This window comes from Nerophis lumbriciformis, linkage group LG29 (assembly GCF_033978685.3).
Source record: "Nerophis lumbriciformis linkage group LG29, RoL_Nlum_v2.1, whole genome shotgun sequence".
NCBI classification, from domain to species: domain Eukaryota; kingdom Metazoa; phylum Chordata; class Actinopteri; order Syngnathiformes; family Syngnathidae; genus Nerophis; species Nerophis lumbriciformis.
Genome location: NC_084576.2, coordinates 18,970,419 through 18,992,527, shown reverse-complemented (window position 1 = coordinate 18,992,527; position 22,109 = coordinate 18,970,419). Strand labels below are relative to the sequence as shown.

General features: G+C 37.5%; 1 protein-coding gene across 4 annotated transcripts in view; it reads left to right on the top strand.

Annotated features, from left to right (window-relative positions):
• tdrd12 (tudor domain containing 12) overlaps positions 1-17,052 on the top strand; it is a 37,709-nt gene extending 20,657 nt beyond the window's left edge. For 3 of the 4 annotated variants that reach the window (XM_061924856.2, XM_061924855.2, XM_061924853.2), the window contains 11 exons: positions 219-400; positions 494-701; positions 3,863-3,955; positions 4,039-4,208; positions 4,285-4,428; positions 4,518-4,582; positions 7,986-8,067; positions 8,140-8,253; positions 11,461-11,614; positions 11,697-11,757; positions 13,023-17,052. In XM_061924856.2, the coding sequence (XP_061780840.1) occupies positions 219-400; positions 494-701; positions 3,863-3,955; positions 4,039-4,208; positions 4,285-4,428; positions 4,518-4,582; positions 7,986-8,067; positions 8,140-8,253; positions 11,461-11,614; positions 11,697-11,757; positions 13,023-13,096 (1,347 nt within the window). In that variant the 3' untranslated portion in view covers positions 13,097-17,052. Of the gene's footprint in view, positions 1-218; positions 401-493; positions 702-3,862; positions 3,956-4,038; positions 4,209-4,284; positions 4,429-4,517; positions 4,583-7,985; positions 8,068-8,139; positions 8,254-11,460; positions 11,615-11,696; positions 11,758-13,022 lie in introns of those variants that run through there. The other variant, XR_009810492.2, reaches the window with a different exon arrangement.
• The last annotated feature ends 5,057 nt before the right edge of the window (positions 17,053-22,109 follow it).

Here is a 22,109-nt window from a genome sequence, read left to right as displayed (position 1 = left end):
AGAAAGTGCAATAAAAAAAGTTTTACATATTGATTAATAATTGTATTATTTTGGCCATAATCGTGCAGTCCTACTTCACAGCAGCATTTGCGACCAAAAAGTTTTTGTTTTTTTTCCACAAATACCCACTTCCTGTTCTATAACAACGCTTGCTGTTGACTCTCAACTTTCTGATATGACTGACTACTTTTGCTTCTTTGCATTCTCTGACGATGCAGGTGTTGCCTCTCTACGTCAAGACAGCGTCAGTCTTTTATGGACGTATAATCAGGAAAGAAGATAGCACCTTTGACAGCATGGCGGCCGACATGGCCTCTGTCTATGCTGACAAGAAACCTTATCCTCACGAGGTGCTGGAAGGAGGCTTGTATGCAGTGCAGAAGAACGACGTCTACCACCGGTCAGGAGAGACATACCAACCCTCTACCTTACACACACATACGATTAGACACTTAAAATAACATCATATTAAGCAGCGTTCCTCCTACTGCAGGGTAAAGGTCCTAGCTACCCCCGACACGAATGGCCAGCTGTTTTATTGCGTCCGCTGTCTCTTTATTGACATTGGAAAAGAGGAAGAAGTCAAATCCTATGACATCCTACAGCTCCCAGAGAAGTTCCACACTCTGCCCAGCCAGGCAGTGGAGATGATTCTCTGTCAGGTGAAGCCGGGTGACGCAGAGGCGGACTGGCATCCCAAGGTACTTGTCTCCATTGTCCTGACACTCTTCAGTCCATTAACCTCAATTTGTCGGCTCCTTCCTGACTCCTTAGCGTAGCGGTGTTCGTCCTTTTTACAACGAGCACATACAGAAAAATTATAAAGGACTCGGAGAGCGCATACCTGCGCCTCATATCTCCCAATCGTAAGGAATCTTCTTTTAAAAAAAAATCCTGATCCGTATCACCCCAAGAATTTAATCACTTGTTTTTTTGTCCCATTTCTGACTTTTCCTGAATGTGTATTCAAAATCTGCCCCTTTTAGCTATGTTAATTGCTAATAAACAAACAAGCCCCAGTGATTAGATTACTTCCTAGCAGAGTCATTGAAGGATGAGTTCAATTGTTTGTCTGTCGCTTCCAAACAGGCTGCAAGAAGGTTAACTTTTTGCATCGGTCTCAGCACCTGAGCGCGTTTGTTCTACAGCGGAAGCAATTAAAAGGAGAAAACCCTTTTTTTTTTTAGCATCCACTATATTTGTCTCTGTGGGTGGAGGCAGAGCCGCTAGCATACACATACAGACAATATCAGCCTCAGAATGTAAACATAAGGTAACAGTAGAAATGATCTGCATAACACCCACAATCTAATCACGTGTTCTTTATCCCATTTCTGACTTTCCCTGAAAGTTTCGTTAAAATCTGCCAATAACTTTTTCAGTTATGTTGCTAACTAACTGACAGATGCTGGCGAATACATAACCTCCTGGCAGAGGACATTTAAGGATGCATGGGATATTTTGAGATTTTGTACTAAAGACAATCCAATGAAAGTCCATATAAATGACTCACAAACAATTGGAATACTCTGGTTGCGGGAAGAAATGTTTTGATGAATTTAAAGGGGTAATGTTATGATTTTTTCTTGTGGTCTACATAACATGTAAAAGTGGATCTTTTTTTTTCTTTGCTGAATGGATTATATTTTACAGACCATCTTTAAACTCCTTTCTGACTGTCTCTTAAAGGCAGTCATTCTCAAATAGAGGGGCGGGCCCCCTTGGGGGGTGTGTGGTGCGATGGCAAGTGGGGTGCGATGGCAAGTGGGGTGCGTGTGACCTTGTTTTTTTTTTTGCTGTACCAGAATATGATGAAGTGTATGTAGCACTTGGCTTCACTGGAACCACGGTGGGACACGAGTAAAGAATGATGTGTTGTTTCCTTTAATTTTTATAAGCTTACAATGTTATGCAGAGGTATTGTTAGAACAATTTTATTCACAAAGTATACTATTTACAGTCACGATGGGGAGTGGGGAGGTGCAAAATATGTTCTTCTTCCAAGGGGGGTGTAACAGAAAATATTAGAGAAGCACTGCTTTAGGATATGCCGTTTTATTTGTCTTATTACGTGCCTCCACTTAGACTGTGTCCTCTCCCTGTCAGCCATGTTGTAGTCTTTAGCGCATTCACATGGAGTCGACTAACAGATATAAGTCAGAACTATATGCTACTTTGTATTAGAAATGTCACCAGCGGAAGATGCATGTCCATGTACGAGCCAGACTGCCCCACAACAAGAGAATAGAGAAAAAGAAGGAGCTTATTGACTACAGCGTGAAATACAATGGCAGACTCACGCAATGCTCTTCGGGTAAACGTTAACCATAATTGGGTATATCTGCTGACGTCACCAATGGGGAAAAAACATCACAAATTGGGCAAATTCTAAACGGCTCGTTTGGAGGAAGTATAAAGGAAGGTAAGATTGTTTTATAATTATATGTATTATAATAATATTAAGGGGCTTTATAGGCAGAATTGAACGGCTCCCATAGGCTCCAGTGTAAGCAGACTTTTGATCACATTTATTTATAATTTAGAATGCATTAACAAAAATATAACATCCATTGTCATGTCTTAGGATTGTGAATGATAGGCAAAATTCTAAAAAATCTGCAGTTCCCCTTTAAAAAAACAACTATCCAAACACTTCCTTTAGGGTTTTATATACATGATGTAAGAATATATGTAATGTAGTAATGGGCACATTTATGATAACATTTAATATTTATGTATTTTGATTATTTTAAGAAACACATGACGTTAGCTTTTTTTTATGAGAGCCTACAAACATAATAAATCATCACTTACTGTATAAGGTCTGCTGTCATTAGGATGCCAACTGCTAAGATGTTTATAAATTCCCATTTAGATGAAGAATGTCTCATAATCCACGCAAAGAAAAGGACTGGTGGAGCGGCGGGGACCAACCGTCTTTTCGTGTCGTTCCGGCCATTTCGAGGTCCTAAATGGCTGTCAAAGTGTACCAACTTGTCTGATTATATCCTCAGACATCTATTTTCTAAGTGAGAGCCATGATTTATGATGTACAATAAACTTCCAAGGAGCAGGGAAGTGAGGAAACAGCAGACTACTCGATGACGTAAACATAGGACAGACAGTAGTGATCACGGCGCCGCTGTAAATAGTTTGTGTGCGTTAGCGCTTATATTTAAAAATATCACTAATACTTGGTTAATATTCAAGTCACGAAATGTAAATGTAATGTGTGCCGCTTTTTGAATAATTATTTATTGGATTTTATAGGCCGAATAGAGGAACTCCCTTTGACTTTAATCTACGTTTATTTAATATTTAGAATGCATTAAAAAAATCCATTTATCATCATGTCTTTAATAATGATTGTGAACGATAGGCAAAATTCCTAAAAAAGGGCAGTTCTCCTTTGAGATTGGCAATAAAAGCTAAAAAGAGCGTCAGACTTTGTCTTTTTCTGGACACTAAAATGCATTATATTACTTGATTTTGTTTTCACGTAGTAAAACCTAATTTTTACGGTGTGGTGGCTAATATGTTGCCGTGGCGCACTGCCATAATCAAATACATTAGGGGAAACCCTGCATATCTCATTGGTAAGAAATTTATTTTATTAGCAAATGCCCACTGATCGCACTTTGAACACCATTGCTCTAGCACTTGCAGTGGAGTGTCCACCACAGTAGCACTTACTAAAAGTTTGAAATGAACATGCATAAATACTTGTTTGAGGTAAAGTTCACGTCAAATGTACTGTTTAGTGTATTAATAAACATGTCTTGTCCTAAAAGTACCACAAACCACTGTGTGTGACACTTCCAACTGAAGTAAAGCTGTCTTAATTGATTTTTAACATCCTTAGGTGACGAGAGCCATCAGCCAGAAGATCCAAGGTGTTCAGCACCGAGCCAGAGCTGTCTTAAGTCTTGGAAACACCATCTTTTTTGATTTAATGGTATGTTTGCCACACGTCCTCACCGACTGAATGTACCTCATTTGAAAATAGGGAGATGCATTTAAAAATCTTGTTGGCTTGAGGTTCGAGAGACCCACGTGCCCGGAATGAAAACTGTCATCAGTGAGTACAACGTTCCCACGCTGATTTTAAACACGGGAATGGGAGAACGAAACCCGGATCATCTAGACCTGTTGAAGGGGCTGGGTCAGGACAAAGGTACCCACTGCAGTCAGGCGGACCACTCATCCGGGTAAGGGACCTAATACTGAGTGTCAAGATCCAGCAGTGTTACTGGACGGTCATTATTGTTTTACAAATCACATTAGGAACAAAGCTGAAGAACGAGTTCTGGTGGTGAAGAACCTTGATGGTGCCGCACCCCCAGATCCTCCCGAGTCTTTCCCGCAGCCTTCTGTTTGTGATATTTACGATGCAGACAAGAAGACTGATATCCACACCACTGATCTGAGGTTGCTTTGACTCACTTTTTTCCCACATTATTACAATGCACATTAAATCATGTAAGCTAAAATGACAAGTTTTGGTTTTGACCGTTCAGTGGAACAGAAAGTGGAACTGACACCAGAACACACCAAGCTTCTCATCTTAACCACAGCAGAGATGGTATGTCTTTTTAATGTTGTTAGCTTTTAGACTATGGCTCACAATGCCAAGATTCTTTTAATTTAAACATTTGTTTTATTGAATTTTTGACATATACAGTTCAGAAATACAATCAAACACATGTCAAATGTTATTTTTCCCTCAAACAAGTAACTCAAAAAAATTATAAATAAAATAAAATGTAAAAAAAAAAAAAAAAAAAAATGCAGATTTTTTTTACATACAGTAACAGAAGTAAAACCTAATTAAAAACAAACAAAAAATACTATCGAACATTAAAATGTATAGATATGTAAAAGATCAAATAAAACTAAAAACACCAACATCGGTATTGCACACCAAGAAAAAAGATCACAGTAATCATTTAAGTGCGTCGTAAAGTCTTATGGCTGTGGGTAGAAAGGACCTGCACTCGTGCTCCTTGCACTGTGGATGTAACAGTCTAATGCTATAGGAGCTACTCAGGGCCTCCACAGTTCAATGTTTGGGTGGATTGATGATGGATCTTTATTGTCGTTGCACAAGTACAACAAAATTTCATTTTCAGCACAAACCCGTTCAAGATTAGACAAACAGTGTACAGGGAACAGAACAGTAACGGTAATGGGTCGCGGCCTATGGCGCCCCGTAAAAGGTGGGGAAAAGGTAGCAGCTGGGTTAGGATGAGAAAAAAAAAGTAAATCTCAGACTGGTCTCCTATTGGGGGGGCCCAGTCTGGAGTGAGAAAAAAAATTGATAGCAAAGCACATACAGGTAAAAGCCAGTAAATTAGAATATTTTGAAAAACTTGATTTATTTCAGTAATTGCATTCAAAAGGTGTAACTTGTACATTATATTTATTCATTGCACACAGACTAATGTATTCAAATGTTTATTTCATTTAATTTTGATGATTTGAAGTGGCAACAAATGAAAATCCAAAATTCCGTGTGTCACAAAATTAGAATATTACTTAAGGCTAATACAAAAAAGGGATTTTTTAGAAATGTTGGCCAACTGAAAAGTATGAAAATGAAAAATATGAGCATGTACAATACTCAATACTTGGTTGGAGCTCCTTTTGCCTGAATTACTGCGTTAATGCGGCGTGGCATGGAGTCGATGAGTTTCTGGCACTGCTCAGGTGTTATGAGAGCCCAGGTTGCTCTGATAGTGGCCTTCAACTCTTCTGCGTTTTTGGGTCTGGCATTCTGCATCTTCCTTTTCACAATACCCCACAGATTTTCTATGGGGCTAAGGTCAGGGGAGTTGGCGGGCCAATTTAGAACAGAAATACCATGGTCCGTAAACCAGGCACGGGTAGATTTTGCGCTGTGTGCAGGCGCCAAGTCCTGTTGGAACTTGAAATCTCCATCTCCATAGAGCAGGTCAGCAGCAGGAAGCATGAAGTGCTCTAAAACTTGCTGGTAGACGGCTGCGTTGACCCTGGATCTCAGGAAACAGAGTGGACCGACACCAGCAGATGACATGGCACCCCAAACCATCACTGATGGTGGAAACTTTACACTAGACTTCAGGCAACGTGGATCCTGTGCCTCTCCTGTCTTCCTCCAGACTCTGGGACCTCGATTTCCAAAGGAAATGCAAAATTTGCATGGTTGGGGGATGGTTTGGGGTGCCATGTCATCTGCTGGTGTCGGTCCACTCTGTTTCCTGAGATCCAGGGTCAACGCAGCCGTCTACCAGCAAGTTTTAGAGCACTTCATGCTTCCTGCTGCTGACCTGCTCTATGGAGATGGAGATTTCAAGTTCCAACAGGACTTGGCGCCTGCACACAGCGCAAAATCTACCCGTGCCTGGTTTACGGACCATGGTATTTCTGTTCTAAATTGGCCCGCCAACTCCCCTGACCTTAGCCCCATAGAAAATCTGTGGGGTATTGTGAAAAGGAAGATGCAGAATGCCAGACCCAAAAACGCAGAAGAGTTGAAGGCCACTATCAGAGCAACCTGGGCTCTCATAACACCTGAGCAGTGCCAGAAACTCATCGACTCCATGCCACGCCGCATTAACGCAGTAATTCAGGCAAAAGGAGCTCCAACCAAGTATTGAGTATTGTACATGCTCATATTTTTCATTTTCATACTTTTCAGTTTAGCCAACATTTCTAAAAATCCCTTTTTTGTATTAGCCTTAAGTAATATTCTAATTTTGTGACACACGGAATTTTGGATTTTCATTTGTTGCCACTTCAAATCATCAAAATTAAATGAAATAAACATTTTAATGCATCAGTCTGTGTGCAATGAATAAATATAATGTACAAGTTACACCTTTTGAATGCAATTACTGAAATAAATCAAGTTTTTCAAAATATTCTAATTTACTGGCTTTTACCTGTATACATATTACGACATACAATTAGAGACTTGCAACGAGGGATGACGGGGCGGGCATCCAGGCCGAAGCTGCCAGCCACTAGGGAGGCTTCTCTGTTTTTTGTCATACCACGTGGGGTTAAGCGTCATAGGCGTGGGATTCTTGGTGGGGTATGTGTATGTGGGCTGTATTTTTTGTGGATGCATACGTGTGTAAGCCGCAGATTGTCTCTGTTTTGCGACGTTGGTGCTCCCGCAAATGCAATTGCGAAGCCAGTCAGTTCAACAAATGTCAACAAACAATTTCAGCGGACAGTTGATCAATTCTATTGTTTAAATTTTAGAGAGCTGTGTTAAAAGTGGCAACAAGAAAGTTAGGACAAGGCAAAACAAAGAAGCAAGCAGAAGAGATAAGGGAGAGGGAAAAGGGAATGTCCGCCTTTGATGAGTGCCAGTGATAGTATGATTGAGATATGGCAAACGGGGAAACTTGATTTTTATGTTAAATTTATTTTTTATTCCAAACAAAAAAGGGATGTCTTTGACGTAAGGGGATCGTATGCGTATATATATCGTATATTTTTATTTCTCTGATATCTATTTATTTAGTATTTTGTTCAATCCCAGACAGACTGCGACTTAGTTTAATAGCTTTGTAGATACCCTGAAACTTCATGATGACCTTTGTTGTGTTTTTGAAACTGCACCAATTTTGAAGTGTTTTGTCAAAAATATTATTTGTGATATGTACATTTTCAAAATGTACTTGTTCTATTTTTGGCCAAAGTAAAACAAAAAAACAATCTTAAAGTCTCTTTATTTTTAAGTTATTATGCCATGATTTTACCAATCCTGCTCACTTGGGAATAGATTTTCCTCCATGCGGCCCCTAAGCTGAAATGCAATTGACTCCCCTGGTTCAACCCTACAAAATTTGGTGGTGGAGGAAAACCGAGCTATCACTGAATCTCATCTCTATCAAGTGAATTGTAACATTAACATTTAGTAACTTTACAGTTTTAATGTTCAAGTCAAACAAGTTGATTTTCTGTCTGAGAAAGATGTGTGGTGTAAACATCTTCAGGCGTTCCCGATTGTGATGACAAAAGAGACAATCAGCAGATCCTCAGTTGTCCTGGAGACGACAACAATTCTACTACAAAAAGGTGCAGTGACTTCACCCACACTTACCTTTTTCACACTTGGAAGAGATTTGACGCTTCCATGTCGCTTCTCAGTTTGCACCCTCAGGTTCTGTGGTACCAGACGTCCGACTCGGTAACCGTCACGCTGAAGATGAGGAACCCGCAGAGTCAGCGCTGTGACTTTCATGCCGACCGTGTCGTGTACAGGTCTGTCAGGATGACGTCGCCAATCTTTGCCGGCTTAGTTCACGCATCACTCGGCAGTCAGTGGGGCTTTTTAGGCAGAGCGCTTTACACTGGAGGCAGCGGCTACATGTTTAACAGGGCTAACCATTGTATGAAAGGAGAGCTCACACAGAAGCCAGTGTCACCAGCACTGGGTAAACATGCTTCTCTTCACTAAAAATAGTACCTACAGGGACAGGGGTGTCCAAACTGTTTTTACAAAAAGCCACATGTAGAAAAAATGTAGAGGCCACATTGCTATTTTTCGCCTTTTACTTGCTGTTAATCACGCTAAAACCAATCCAGTGTAGTTTAGTTTTTGAATGAAACCGTGGACAGACTGATTTTGTAAATAAAGTTTTGCATCTACAAAGAGGACTGCAAGCATCAGAATCACAATCAGCTTTATTGGCCAAGTATGTTTTACATAATGTTTATTTTTTTAAGTTAAAAATACTCGCACCTCTCAATAAATCTGAGTGTGTTTGAAAGCTAATAGATTTCAGGAAATTGAAAAAGTGAAACTTATATTGTATAGAATCACTACAGGCACGGAAAAAATATTTCAAGAATGCATTACAGCTAAAAATGTTTTCCTAAATTCAGTATGTCGTAAAATTTAAAAATGGTCAAAAATATTATCATAAATTACTGGTTCCCCATTAAAAAAATACTGCATAAACTTCCTTAGCCTTTAATTGGTCTCTTTGTCTTATTTAGAACTCTTGAAATAAAATACATTTTGCGCCATACTTTCATTTTTTAAGATGCGCAAACAATTAAAACTTTGCATTTAAAAAAAAAAATCATATTGCTTTGATGTCTTGTAACATTACAACTTTATTTCTTGGAACCTTTTATTTTTTATTTTCAGCATAGCCCTGATTCTAATTTATCTTGAAAATATGACGCGGGCCATTAAAAAAAGAGCTGCAGTCCTCAAATGGTTCTTAGACCACACTTTGGACACCCCTGCACTGGGGGATGTATTGTTATTTGTTATTTAGGTACATTCAAAACACAGTTAAGTCTCCTTTGAGCAGTATTGGAATGTGAACAGCATTCATGCTACATAATCAATTGGTGAATACTTGGCGGCCGTCCAAAGCAGAGCATTTTAGATTATTTAAAATTTACAACATACCAAACCTTGTTTATCTGCCTTTTTTTTTTTTTTTCTTTTTTTTTTTTTTTAAAGAATTCATGTTTCAGCTAACATTTGCAAAGGTTGTACCACCAGATGTTTTTTTTTCTCTCCGTTTTGGCCTCTCCATATCACAAGCGTGTAATAAATTGTTTACTCAAGCATTTGTTAGCATCAAATGATTATTACACGGACTGCACGCTGGCTTGTAGCATTAGACAATGTTGTCTTTAAGCAAAAAGCTTGTATGCTGTATGTTTGTGCTGTGGTTTTCTGTGTAAGTTTTGACAAAATGTGAAGCCAAGAGGCATTAGACATATAAAACTATCGCAATAATTCAATTTGGAGTGTATCGATCCGATATTGAGATTATGTCGGTCTCAGATGCAAGCAGTCTTGCAACGTGTTTACTTGTGCAAAGCTGTACAGCCAGTTAACTGCTTGTCTTCCAATGAGCACACGTGTTGTTTTTTGTGGTATTTTAGTCAAGTCATTTACAAAAAGTAAATATGGTAGCCTATAGGCTACGAGGAGCTGGCAGCTGTGCAAATGTTAAGCACACAAGCTAGACATATGTAATATGTGTCTTTATTTGAACAATATTGCAGTCTAAACAAATGTCAATTTTAACAAGTAGCAAATAATTATAGTTAAATGTTACTTACGGATATCAACTCTATTGTTTGTTGTTGTTTTTTTGTTTTTTTTTCAGAGATTGTTCTTGACCAGGGTTCCTAAATCGAAAAGTTTATAGTGAAGCAAATGTCTCCATAAAAATTATTGTAAATATGAATGATGGGTTCCGGCCTTGTCAAAAGTCTGTATTTTAGTGAATGTGTGTACACTTTGAACACAGTATGTGCTATACAGCACTGTATATCAAACAAACAAGGGGGTATGGATCAACTATCTCTTTATTAACAAGCCACGACGACAAGCTTAACTGTTCTGTATGTGCTGCTCTGTCCCTTTGCTGCAAACAATCAGAAATCACAAAAATCCATTACTTTAACAATCATATTGCTACAATAATAAACATTTAGAAAAGTAAAATCCGCTTTTAATGTAATTGGCAAATGAGCAGCTGATGAGAGGAGAGAGACAAAGGAGCAGACATAAGGGGAGATAAGAACAAGTTGGGGGCAGGAGCCGTGTTTGTGTGTGTGCTCTTGGAAGAGATGCCGCTTATTCTCCTCCACTGTGATATAAATCCGCTTTGGCACCTTTTCCCAGAAAACTCTAGTCTCTATCAAAATGTTTAAACTTTGGTACAAAGTCTTCTTTCTTCAATCTTGTCAATACAGCAAGCACAAAATAGCTGGCAGATACAAATTGAATGAATGAAGCGTTCGTACACAGACAAATGGTTCGCACGCAGAGGCTTACTTAGCTCGATCAAATAGTTCGTAAATCAAAACTTTCTCAGAGGGGTTGATAAATCGAGGTTTCATCGTACTGTATATTGACTGATCACTAGATGTCCGTACCATGACATGGATGTTGTTTTAGCACCTATAGGGTGAATCTTCCAAAGTTTAATTAAAGATACTTATAACAGGAATACAGTCCTCCATTGAAGTGAACAAAATGTGCGACATTTCCCACCTAAGAAAAGACTAAACCACTGAACAAAGTAGAGATGAGATAGTTTATTGAGGTCCTCCGCTCTGGTGCAGCGCCGAGTAAACGTCAAAATTGACTAAATAGTTGGAAGTAGAAGTTTGAACAAAGTTTCAGTGTATGAACCTGCAAAAAGGATCATTACCTTTGCCAGAGGAGAGTTACCCTTCTGGGACGAGGCGGTCAGTCCCGGCACGCACCATGTCCATTTTCTGGCGAGTACCACAGGTGTGCACCGCAGAATTCGGCCGCCCAGGGCCCATGGTGGCATGGCGAGCCATGTGTCTGATGTCCCGACAAGCTTTGCATTCCCCGTGTAAAAACAATTTTATTCAAAGATGTGCACTACAGTGACAAGCTTGTTCAGTCCAAACAAACACAAGATGTGATTGTTGTAGAAATGTTTGAAAATTGTGTGTTTTCAGTGGCAGTGTGAACGAGCGTCGCTACAGAGCCCATTTGGACCTTCACGCCAACGTGGTGCCTGAGCGTTGCCGCTGGGAGCTCAAATCCAACGAGCCCGTCCTCACACTGGCCAAACAGGAGCGGCACTCCTGGCCAACACTGCTCAAGAGCAAGGTTCACGTTTTATTCTGGTGTCACAATGCTTTCCAAGCGCCGTTAGCTTGACATTTTTCCTATTTGTTTTATTTCTCCCCAGAACATTTTTGTGAGTTACGACATGGAGCACCTGGAGGAAGAAAACGACGAGTCCCCACAAGGTAAGAACCAGAAAGCTTTAGCAAATAACATTTATAGTCTTAGCTAAGTAAGACCACGCCATACACATTTTTCGGCAGTTCTTAGTACCAGGCTTTTTTGGGGGTTTGTTCCCTTTTTTCTAATAACTTTGCACATGAGTAATAGACTGTTTTCAGCCTGAAGTCACATTGCTAAGGTCTGCACAATGTTAATGTCTAAGGTGACAAGAAGTACAGTGTTACTTCAGCTTACAATTTCCCCAGCACACAAGTTCTATTTGACCTCACTGTAGGCTTTGTGAGGTCCTGTTACCTCTAAACCAAACAAAATTGAGGCTCATGCACCCTTTTTATTTCTCTTTCTTTCCGAATAAGAATCGATAAGAGAACCATTAAGGAACCGAATCGTTAAGCAGAATCAAAAGTGAAATCGCAACCAGGGAAATCTTTTCAATTCCCATCCCTAGCAGCTCCCCCTAAAAAAATTTAGTAAAAGGTAAACATGGGGGGAGGAGAAGAAAAAAAGCAGCTCCCAAACTAAGCTCCTCTGGAGTTAGAGACCAGAAAAAAACGTCAAGTAACAATAAGTACATGTTACGGCACACAAAAAAACTCAAGACTTGCAGGGGGGGGATTTCCGGTTCGAAGCTGCTGCCATCAGGGCACTGCTCCGTAAGCCATCATACCGCGAGGAGTTGAAGCGGCGTGGGGTGGGGGTTTTGGGTATGTGTGCGTATCTGTGGGGTAGTGCATGGGTGTGTGTTCATTGAATTAAAGAAAGAACGAGCATAGCACTGCTAGTCTGCACCACACTGAAGCAGAAAGAGGCGATAACGTCAGCCAAGGACGTTAAAATAATGTCTAAACTGTGGACATTTGTCAATGAAAATATGGCGAAGCGGCTGATGCTGTGATTGACGGAGAAGCACCTGGAAGGAGATACCTTAGTCCACTCTCCAAGGTAAATGCTGCACATTATTATTACATTACGTCATGAAAATACTATAGCTGTTTGTAGTATTTCCTATTGTATTTCATGCAATATTTCTTATCGAGAAGTTTATTTTTTTCTGTCTAAAAGCATGTTAAAATAGTGGTCTGAATTAAATTAAATTAAATTCATTTAAATGGAGAACATTGATTTGAGATTGGAATATTTTGTTTTACGAGCCCCATCACAGAACCAATTAAAGTCGTAAGCCGAGGTACCACTGTTTGTGAGTTCTTATCTGTGATTGCAATGTCCGCAGTACTATTACTAGCCATTTGTCCACTTTGTCCATCAGGTGAATTATTTTTGGGGGAAACAGGAGGAGACGCCTGCTGTGTCGACTCGGACAGCAGCACAGACAGCGATTGAACCTGTGTTCTCTGTCACGATTGACTGGACAGCATAAAATACTGCTCATACCCGTAATTACACACGCACACATTGTGACTTGCTCATGACAGGTACAAATAATTATTTAATCCTCTGTTGATTTTGTAAATTTCAACCCCTCACAAATACCTGACAGTCCAGATTTCTTTGGTAGTAAATTTCAATATATAGTATATATCAAATATAGTAGATACAGTTGGGGAAATAAGTATTTGATGTTTGCCGCCACAGAAATATATAAACACTCCAGTTTTATAGCAGGTTTATTGTAAACGAGCGAGAAAGAATGTACAAAACAGTGGTACATCAACTTACAAGTAATTTGAGATGCAAGCTGCTTTTTGTTATGCTTTAAGTTGCGAGCATACTTAGTTACGGGCACATACTTGGCCAATGAAGCTGATTCTGATTTTAACCGTCAGTAAATTTGTAACAGGGTTGTGCCGTTTAAGCAAAAAATAGTTTATATATAGTTATACGGCCCTGCGATAAGTTAAGTTAAAGTTAAAGTACCAATGATTGTCACACACACACTAGGTGTGGTGAAATTTGTCCTCTGCATTTGACCCATCCCCTTGTTCACCCCCTGGGAGGTGAGGGGAGCAGTGGGCAGCAGCAGTGCCGCGCCCGGGAAACATTTTTGGTGATTTAACCCCCAATTCCAACCCTCCCCTTGGTAGAAGATGGATGGATTGATGTATTTACACGCCGATGTTCATGCTTCGTGTACATACGTTTTTGATTGAACAGTTGAGAAAAGCTTTTGAGCGCCACTCGCAGATCAGTACAACTATCGGAACTAAGAAAGTTAGTGCGAAGGAGAGGAAGCAGACTACCAAATCAGAGAAACAGACCAAAAAAAAAAATCCCAGCGGTTAGCAGAGTACCCGGCAAGTCACCCCTGACAAAGCATCAGTTAGATTTGCAAAGGCTGTGCAGCCAGCCACAAACGTCCAAGCGACGGACATTTATCCATAAACATTGAGAAGCTGCAGATGCTGTGTTTGACGTGATTTAGTTTGTTCTGTCTAATCCTGACTCAACAAACTAGACAGATGATTTCTTAGTTCTTGCAACCCCGGGAATAAAAAAAAAAGATAGAATCTGCAGACTTGGAGGATGTTCATTCAGTTGTTTCATTTTGTAGAAAAAAAAGCTGATTCTCAAATGGTAACTTTCTGGCTGTAACAAACACTGAAATAAATCAAGAAAATAAATTGTTAGTCGAATATAGATACATTTTTAGATCAAGCAAAGTGAAACAATTATGGATTAACTCAATTCTGAAGATAAATTATAGAATCGGAATAAACCCCTACAACACACCAGTGGTACTTTGTTGCTCCACCTTTGGCTTTTATAACAGCTTGCATTCTCTGAGGCACGGACTTTACGAGTGACAAACAGAACTCTTCATCAGTCTTGCTCCAACTTTCTCTCATTGCTCTTGTCAGATCAGCTTTGCAGGTTGGAGTCTTGTCATGAACTGTTTTCTTACATTTCCACCACTTACAGTGCATCTGGAAAGTATTCACAGTGATTCCCTTTTTCCACATTACATCCTTATTCCAAAATGGAAAACATGTCCTCAAAACTCTACACACAATACCCTATAATGACAATGTGAAAGTTTTTTTTTTAATTTCGCTCATTTATTATAAATAAAAAATCACATGAACAAAACCCAAAACCAGTGAAGTTGGCACGTTGTGTAAATAAAAACAGAATACAATGATTTGTTGCATCCAAGCAACGTTATTATGGACGCCCCTGCTTATTTCAGCAAGACAATGCCAAGCCACGTGTTACAACAGCGTGGCTTCATAGTATAAGAGTGCGGGTACTAGACTGGCCTGCCTGTAGTCCAGACTTGTCTCCCATTGAAAATGTGTGGCGCAATGTGAAGCGTAAAATATGACAGCGCAGACCCCGGACTGTTGAACAACTTAAGCTGTACATCAAGCAAGAATGGGAAATAATTCCACCTGAAAAGCTTCAAAAATTGGTCTCCTCAGTTCCCAAACGTTTACTGAGTGTTGTTAAAAGGAAAGGCCATGTAACACAGTGGTAAAAATACCCCTGTGCCGACTTTTTAGCAACGTGTTGCTGCCATTAAATTCTAAGTTAATGATTATTTGCAAAAAAATATTACGTTTCTCAGTTCGAACATTAACTATCTTGTCTTTGCAGTCTATTCAATTGAATATAAGTTGAAAAGGATTTGCAAATCATTGTATTCTGTTTTTATTTACGATTTACACAACGTGCCAACTTCACTGGTTTTGGGTTTGTACATAAGTATTTACAGCCTTTGCTCAATACTTTGTTGATGCACCTTAGGCAGCCATTTCAGCCTCAAGTCTTTTTGAATACGACGCTACAAGCTTGGCACACCTATCTTTGGGCACTTTCGCTCATTCCTCTCTGCAGCACCTCTCATGCTCCATCAGGTTGGATGGTTGCTGCATTCATCTTTCCCTCTATCTTGACTAGTTTCCCAGTTCTTGCCGCTGAAAACCATTACCACAGCATGATGCTGCCACCACCATGCTTCACTGTAGGGACGGTATTTGCCGGGTGATGAGCGGTGCCTGGTTTCCTCCAAACATGACGCCTGGCATTCACGCCCAAGACTTCCATCTTTGTCTCATCAGACCAGAGAATTTTGTTTCTCATGGCCTGATAGTCTTTCAGGTGCATTTTGGCAAACTTTTCACCAAGAAATGGCTTCGGCCTGGCCACTCTACTATACAGGCCTGATCGGTGGATTGCTACAGAAATAAAGGTTCGCCTCTCTCCACAGAAGAATGCTGGCGCTCTGACCATCGGATTCTTGGTCACCTTCCTGTCTAGACTAAGATGAATGCAGCAATGCACAGAGACATCCTGGATGAAAACCAACACATCCCATCCTAACCTGATAGAGCGTTCTGTCTTGATGCTTTGATGTTTTCCTTGGTCTACCAGTATGATTGCCCTTTACTACCTTCCCACGTTGTTTGCACTTGGTCCACATTTTACACAAAGCTGACTGTGAACAATTCACATCTTTTGCAACATTTTACCTTCTCAAAGAAGTTTGGTAATCCTCTCCTTTGTTTCAATTGACAGCTATCGTGTTGTAGCCATGATTCATGTCAATCCACCTGCTGCAACAGCTCTCCAAGTTGTGGTTCGATCATTTTTTTCACGCTGCTTGATTTAAAAAAACAACAACCTGTTATTTATTTTCTCGATTTCATTTAGTGTTGCTAAAGCCAGAAAGTTGCCAATTGAAATGACTATAGATTTGTGTTGGGCTTTATGGCCACACAACCGCTTTTCTCAGGTTCTCAATCAAATACTTATTTTTCCCAATGTATCATTATTTTATTACTTTGTCTTTCACCCTCTCTTAAGATAAATACTGGACTGTATTTGCAAAGGCCTTTCTTCACTCCTCTTTATTCATTGCTTAATCTTTGGCAGGCAATTATGTTCAAATTCAATACTTGTCCTTCTCACTTTTAAGATGCTCATGTGTTTGAGAGGCAGTGATTTATGTTCATGTCACTCACTCTGGGGAGGCTTGGCTCGGTTAGTAGAGCGGCCGTGCCAGCAACTTAAGGGTTCCAGGTTCGATCTCCGCTTCCGTTTTCCTTGTCACTGTCGTTGTGTCCTTGGCCAAAACACCAGTGCCACCCACACTGGTTTAAGTGTAACTTAGATAATGGGGTTCACTATGTAAAGCGTCTTGAGTCACTAGAGAAAAGTGCTATATAAATATAAATCCCTTCATTCTGCTTTGATTCAGGAGTTACTGAGGGGAAATACTGTACATTAGTTTAGATACAGTACATGTTTGTGGTCACATGGCTGTCTTGTTTGGTCTGTTCTTTTTCGCTGCTTCTTTCATTTGAGGTGTTTTCCATGTGATCCACAATGAAAAAAATAAATATAAAAAGCAACAGTCTTACGACTCTTCTTCTCAATTGTACTTCAACACATACTTAAGTACTTTGTCCAAATCTCCCCAAACGTACTCTAAATGTTTGTGCTGTTTTTGTAATGTCAAAGGAACATTTATGCTATTATGGTTTTAATGTTATTAACGTATTATTATTGACATGACGCCCCCCCCAACCACTCCAAATCTCTAAACTTGTTTTAAAACTTTTGTGCTACATCTGTGCTTTTATGGTTTTAATATTAGTTTTATTGTTCAAATCTGTCTAAACTTGTTAAACTTTTTTGCTACATTTGTGCTTTTATGGTTGTAATATTATTACAGTTTTATTGTCCAAATCTGTCTAAGTGTTATAAACATTTGTGCTACATTTGTGTTTACCGGTATATAGTTTTAATATTTAGTTGTATTGTTCAAATCTCTCTTAACTTGTTATAAACTTTTGTGCCTTTTATAGTTTTGATATTAGTTGTATTGTCCAAATCTCTCTAAACTTGTTATAAACATCTGTGCCTTTATAGTTTTAATATTAGTTTTATTGTCCAAATCTCTCTAAACTTATCATGAACATTAGTTCTACATTTGTACTTTTATAATTTTAATATTATTACAGTTGTATTGTACAAACATTTGTGCTTTTATAGTTGTAATATTATTACAATTGTATTGTCCAAATCTATGTAAAGTTGTTTTAAACACTTGTGCTGTCAGTTTTAATATTATTACAGTTGTATTGTTCAAATCTGTCTTAATGTGTTATAGCCATTTGTGCTACATTTGTGTTTTTATAGTTGTAATATTATTAGTTTAATTGTCCAAATCTGTCTAAACGTGTTATAAACATTTGTGCTACATTTGTGTTTTTATAGTTTTAATATTATTAGTTTTATTGTCCAAATCTCTCTAAACTTAGTATAAATGTGTGCCACATTTTTGCTTTTATAGTTCTAGTATTTTTACAGTTTTATTGTCCAAGTCTGTCTAAACGTCTTATAAACTTTTGTGCTACATTTGTATTTTTATAGTTTTAATATTATTAGTTTTATTGTCCAAATCTCTCTAAACTTTGTATAAATATGTGTGCTACATTTGTGCTTTTGTAGTTTTTAGAATAATTACTGATTTATTGTCCAAATCTCTCTAAACTTGTTATAAACAGTTGTGCTAAATTTGTGCTTTTATAGTTTTAATATTATTACAGTTTTATTGTCCAAATTTGTCTAAACGTGTTATAAACATTTGTGCTACATTTGTGTTTCTATAGTTTTAATACTAGTTTTATTGTCCAAATCTCTCTAAACTTGGTATAAACATTTGTGCTACATTTGTGTTCTTATAGTTTTAATATTAGTTGTATTGTCCTAATCTCCTTAAACTGGGTATAAACATTTGTGCTATGTTTGTGTTTTTATAGTTTTAATATGATTAGTTTTATTGTCCAAATCTCTCTAAACTTGGTATAAATATGTGTGGTACATTTGTGCTTTTATAGTTTTAATATTATTACCGTTTTATTGTACAAGCGGTCTAAACTTGTTATGAACATTTGTGCTACATTTGTGCTTTTATTGTTGTAAAATTACAGTTTTATTGTCCAAATCTCTCCAAATGTGTTATAAACATTTGTGTTGCATTTGTGTTCTTATAGTTTTAATATTAGTTGTATTGTCCAAATCTCCTTAAACTGGGTATAAACATTTGTGCTATGTATGTGTTTTTATAGTTTTAATATGATTAGTTTTATTGTCCAAATCTCTCTAAACTTGGTATAAATATGTGTGCTACATTTGTGCTTTTATAGTTTTAGTATTATTAGTTTTATTGTCCAAATCTCTCTAAACTTGTTACAAACAGTTGTGCTAAATGTGGGCTTTTATAGTTTTAATATTATTACCGTTTTATTGTACAAGCGGTCTAAACTTGTTATGAACATTTGTGCTACGTTTGTGCTTTTATTGTTGTAATATTAGTTTTATTGTCCAAATCTCTCCAAATGTGTTATAAACATTTATGTTGCATTTGTGCTTTTATAGTTTTCATATTATTACAGTTGTGTTGTACAAATCTGTCTAAACTTGTTATAAACATTTGTGCTTTTATAGTTTTCATATTATTACAGTTTTATTGTCAAAATCTCTCTTAACTTGTTATAAACTTTTGTGCCTTTTATAGTTTTAATATTATTGGTTTTATTGTACAAATCTCTCTAAACTTGTTATAAACATTTGTGTTGCATTTGTGCTTTTATAGTTTTCATATTATTAGTTTTATTGTCCAAATGTGTTAGAAACATTTGTGTTGCATTTGTGCTTTTATAGTTTTCATATTATTACAGTTTAATTGTACAAATCTGTCTAAACTTGTTATAAACATTTGTGCTTTTATATTTTTAATATTATGACGGTTTTATTGTCCAAATCTCTTTAAACTTGTTAAACATTTGTGCTACATTTGTGCTTTTATAGTTTTAATATTATTAGTTTTATTTTACAAATCTGTCTAAACTTGTTATAAACATTTGTACTATATTTGTGCTTTTATAGTTTTAATATTATTAGTTTTATTTTACAAATCTGTCTAAACTTGTTATAAACATTTGTACTATATTTGTGTGTTTATAGTTTTAATATTAGTTTTATTGTCCAAATCTTAACTTGGTATAAACATTTGTGCTACATTTGTGCTTTTATAGTTTTAATATTATTACAGTTTTATTCTCCAAATCTCTTTAAAGTCGTTTCAAAACATTTGGGCTGTTAAAAAAGAAATTGTGCTAATATGATATTATGTTAACATTTAATTATTCATATTAAGCCCCTGCCCCACACACACATTGTCCAAATCTTTTGTGCAACATTAGTGCTGTCTAAAAAATTGTTTATGCTACTACTGTTTATTGTTAACGTTTTATAAATCACAAGCAAACTCTCCATCTTGTCCAAATCTCTTTAAACTTGTTCTGAACATTTGTGCTATTTATTGTTTTTTTAATGTGTGTTTTGTTATTCATCCCCCATCTTCGCCAAATCTCTCCAAACTTGTCCTAAACATGTGTGCTAGTGATGTGCGGATCGATACTAGCTCTTTATGCGCTAATGTCGATTCTCAAATCAAAACATTGATACTTTTGATACTTAAGTTCAGGGGTCTGTGAACTGTTTCCACCAAGGAAAACTGAGGGCCACATCGTTTTTTTTTTTATCAAATAAACTTCCAAAAACAGATATTGTGTCAGCTTTGTATTATTGGTGACTAAGTTTATTATTGTCAATTATTAGTTAGAACATTTCAGCTTTTTCTCATTACATACCGATTTTTTTGCTCTTTTTTTTCTTAATTTTTACTGTTGTTTTTCCCCATGTAGGAATAGAATAACAATATTAATAATACAATCGTGTAAGTGCACAACCTAGTGTGGCAAAAATTCTGTCTGTATGAAAATATTAATGTTTATTTACAAATGTAGCAGTGTTTACTATGTTTGCTGTAATTTTTCTAATTAATTCATAAGTTAATATTTTATTTTTAATTGACTGAACTTTGTTCATATTTTACATATATATTTTATTTTATTTCGAGAGCTTCTAATATTTTAAATCAGGGCTATGTAAACTTTTTCCACCGAGGGTCGCATACTGAAAATTCAAGAATGTGGGGTCCATTCTGATTTTATTTTTTTAAATAAAAAAAAGTTTCTATAAACGGATATATAGATTTTAAGACAAAACTTTGTGTTATAGGTGACTAAGTATATTATTATTATTATTAGTTATTTTTTGGTTATTTGAAAATCCCCAATTTTTCCAATTTTAGCAGACACGTTGGGTATATTTGCACAAAGTATTGGGTCGGTTTCTCAGCGACCAGCCTGAATTTTACTTGGTTTTATATATCGGAAGCAAAATCAGTGGTATCGCACATCACTAATTTGTGCTACTTTGGTTTTAATGTTATTTTATTATTCACATGCAGCCTCCCCACCTTCTCCAAGCGTGTTTGCAACACTTATGCTGTTATGGTTTTATTGGTTTTTTTTATGTTTAATTATTCACATGCAAACCCCCCCCAACTTCTACAAATCCCTCCAAACTTAATCCAAACATTTGTGCTACGTTTGCGCTGTCAAACAGTAACGTTTTATTATGATTCACACAGGGGGATATTTGGACAAAGTGGGGGTGCTAAGTGACATCACTGGTGAGCAAATGTATTTTTAAATGATTGTACTTAAAAAATTTAACAGCACAAACGAACATCACGGCACAAATATAGCACAAACAAACGGCAGTGATATTTTAATATTTGCATCAACTGAGAGGGGAAGGAACAGGTCAACTGCACTGCTGATTCCGCTAGGGGGCGCCGTGGATCCATTTTATGTTATTTCTTGGTAATTATTCTGAATAACAAAGTCGACACTCCACTGCATGAATACGCAATACTTTGTGTTCATTTGTGGCAACAATGTGTGTATATTTGGCAATATTTTGTATGTTTTCCCCAGTGGGCACTTAAACACTGCAAAGCACTCCTGTTTAATAGAGGATATTTCACGAGTTAAGTAACATGTTAATACTTTCTGCTTGAAAATAAATTTTTTACCCCTTTAAATTAACTATATATATATATATATATATATATATATATATATATATATATATATATGGGGAGGGGGGAGTAAAGTTGGGATATAAAAAAATAATATATTTTTACATTTAGGGCAGACAACAGATATATGATGTAATGGATAGGAATGTCTGATGCTGGATGTCAATATAAATAAAATGAAACAAAAATAGGGATGTGTTTAGGGCACGTCCGACCGGCAGGAGGCCAAGGGGAAGACCCAGGACACGTTGGGAAGACTGTCTCCCAGCTGGCCTGGGAACACCTCGGGATTCCCCGGGGGGAGCTGGGAAGAGGGAAGTCTGGGGTTCTTTGCTTAGGCTGTTGCCCCCGCAACCCGACCTCAGATAAGTGGAAGAAAATGGATGGATGGATGAAACAAAAATAAAATACATTAATTATAAAAGTTTGCCCTGCAAA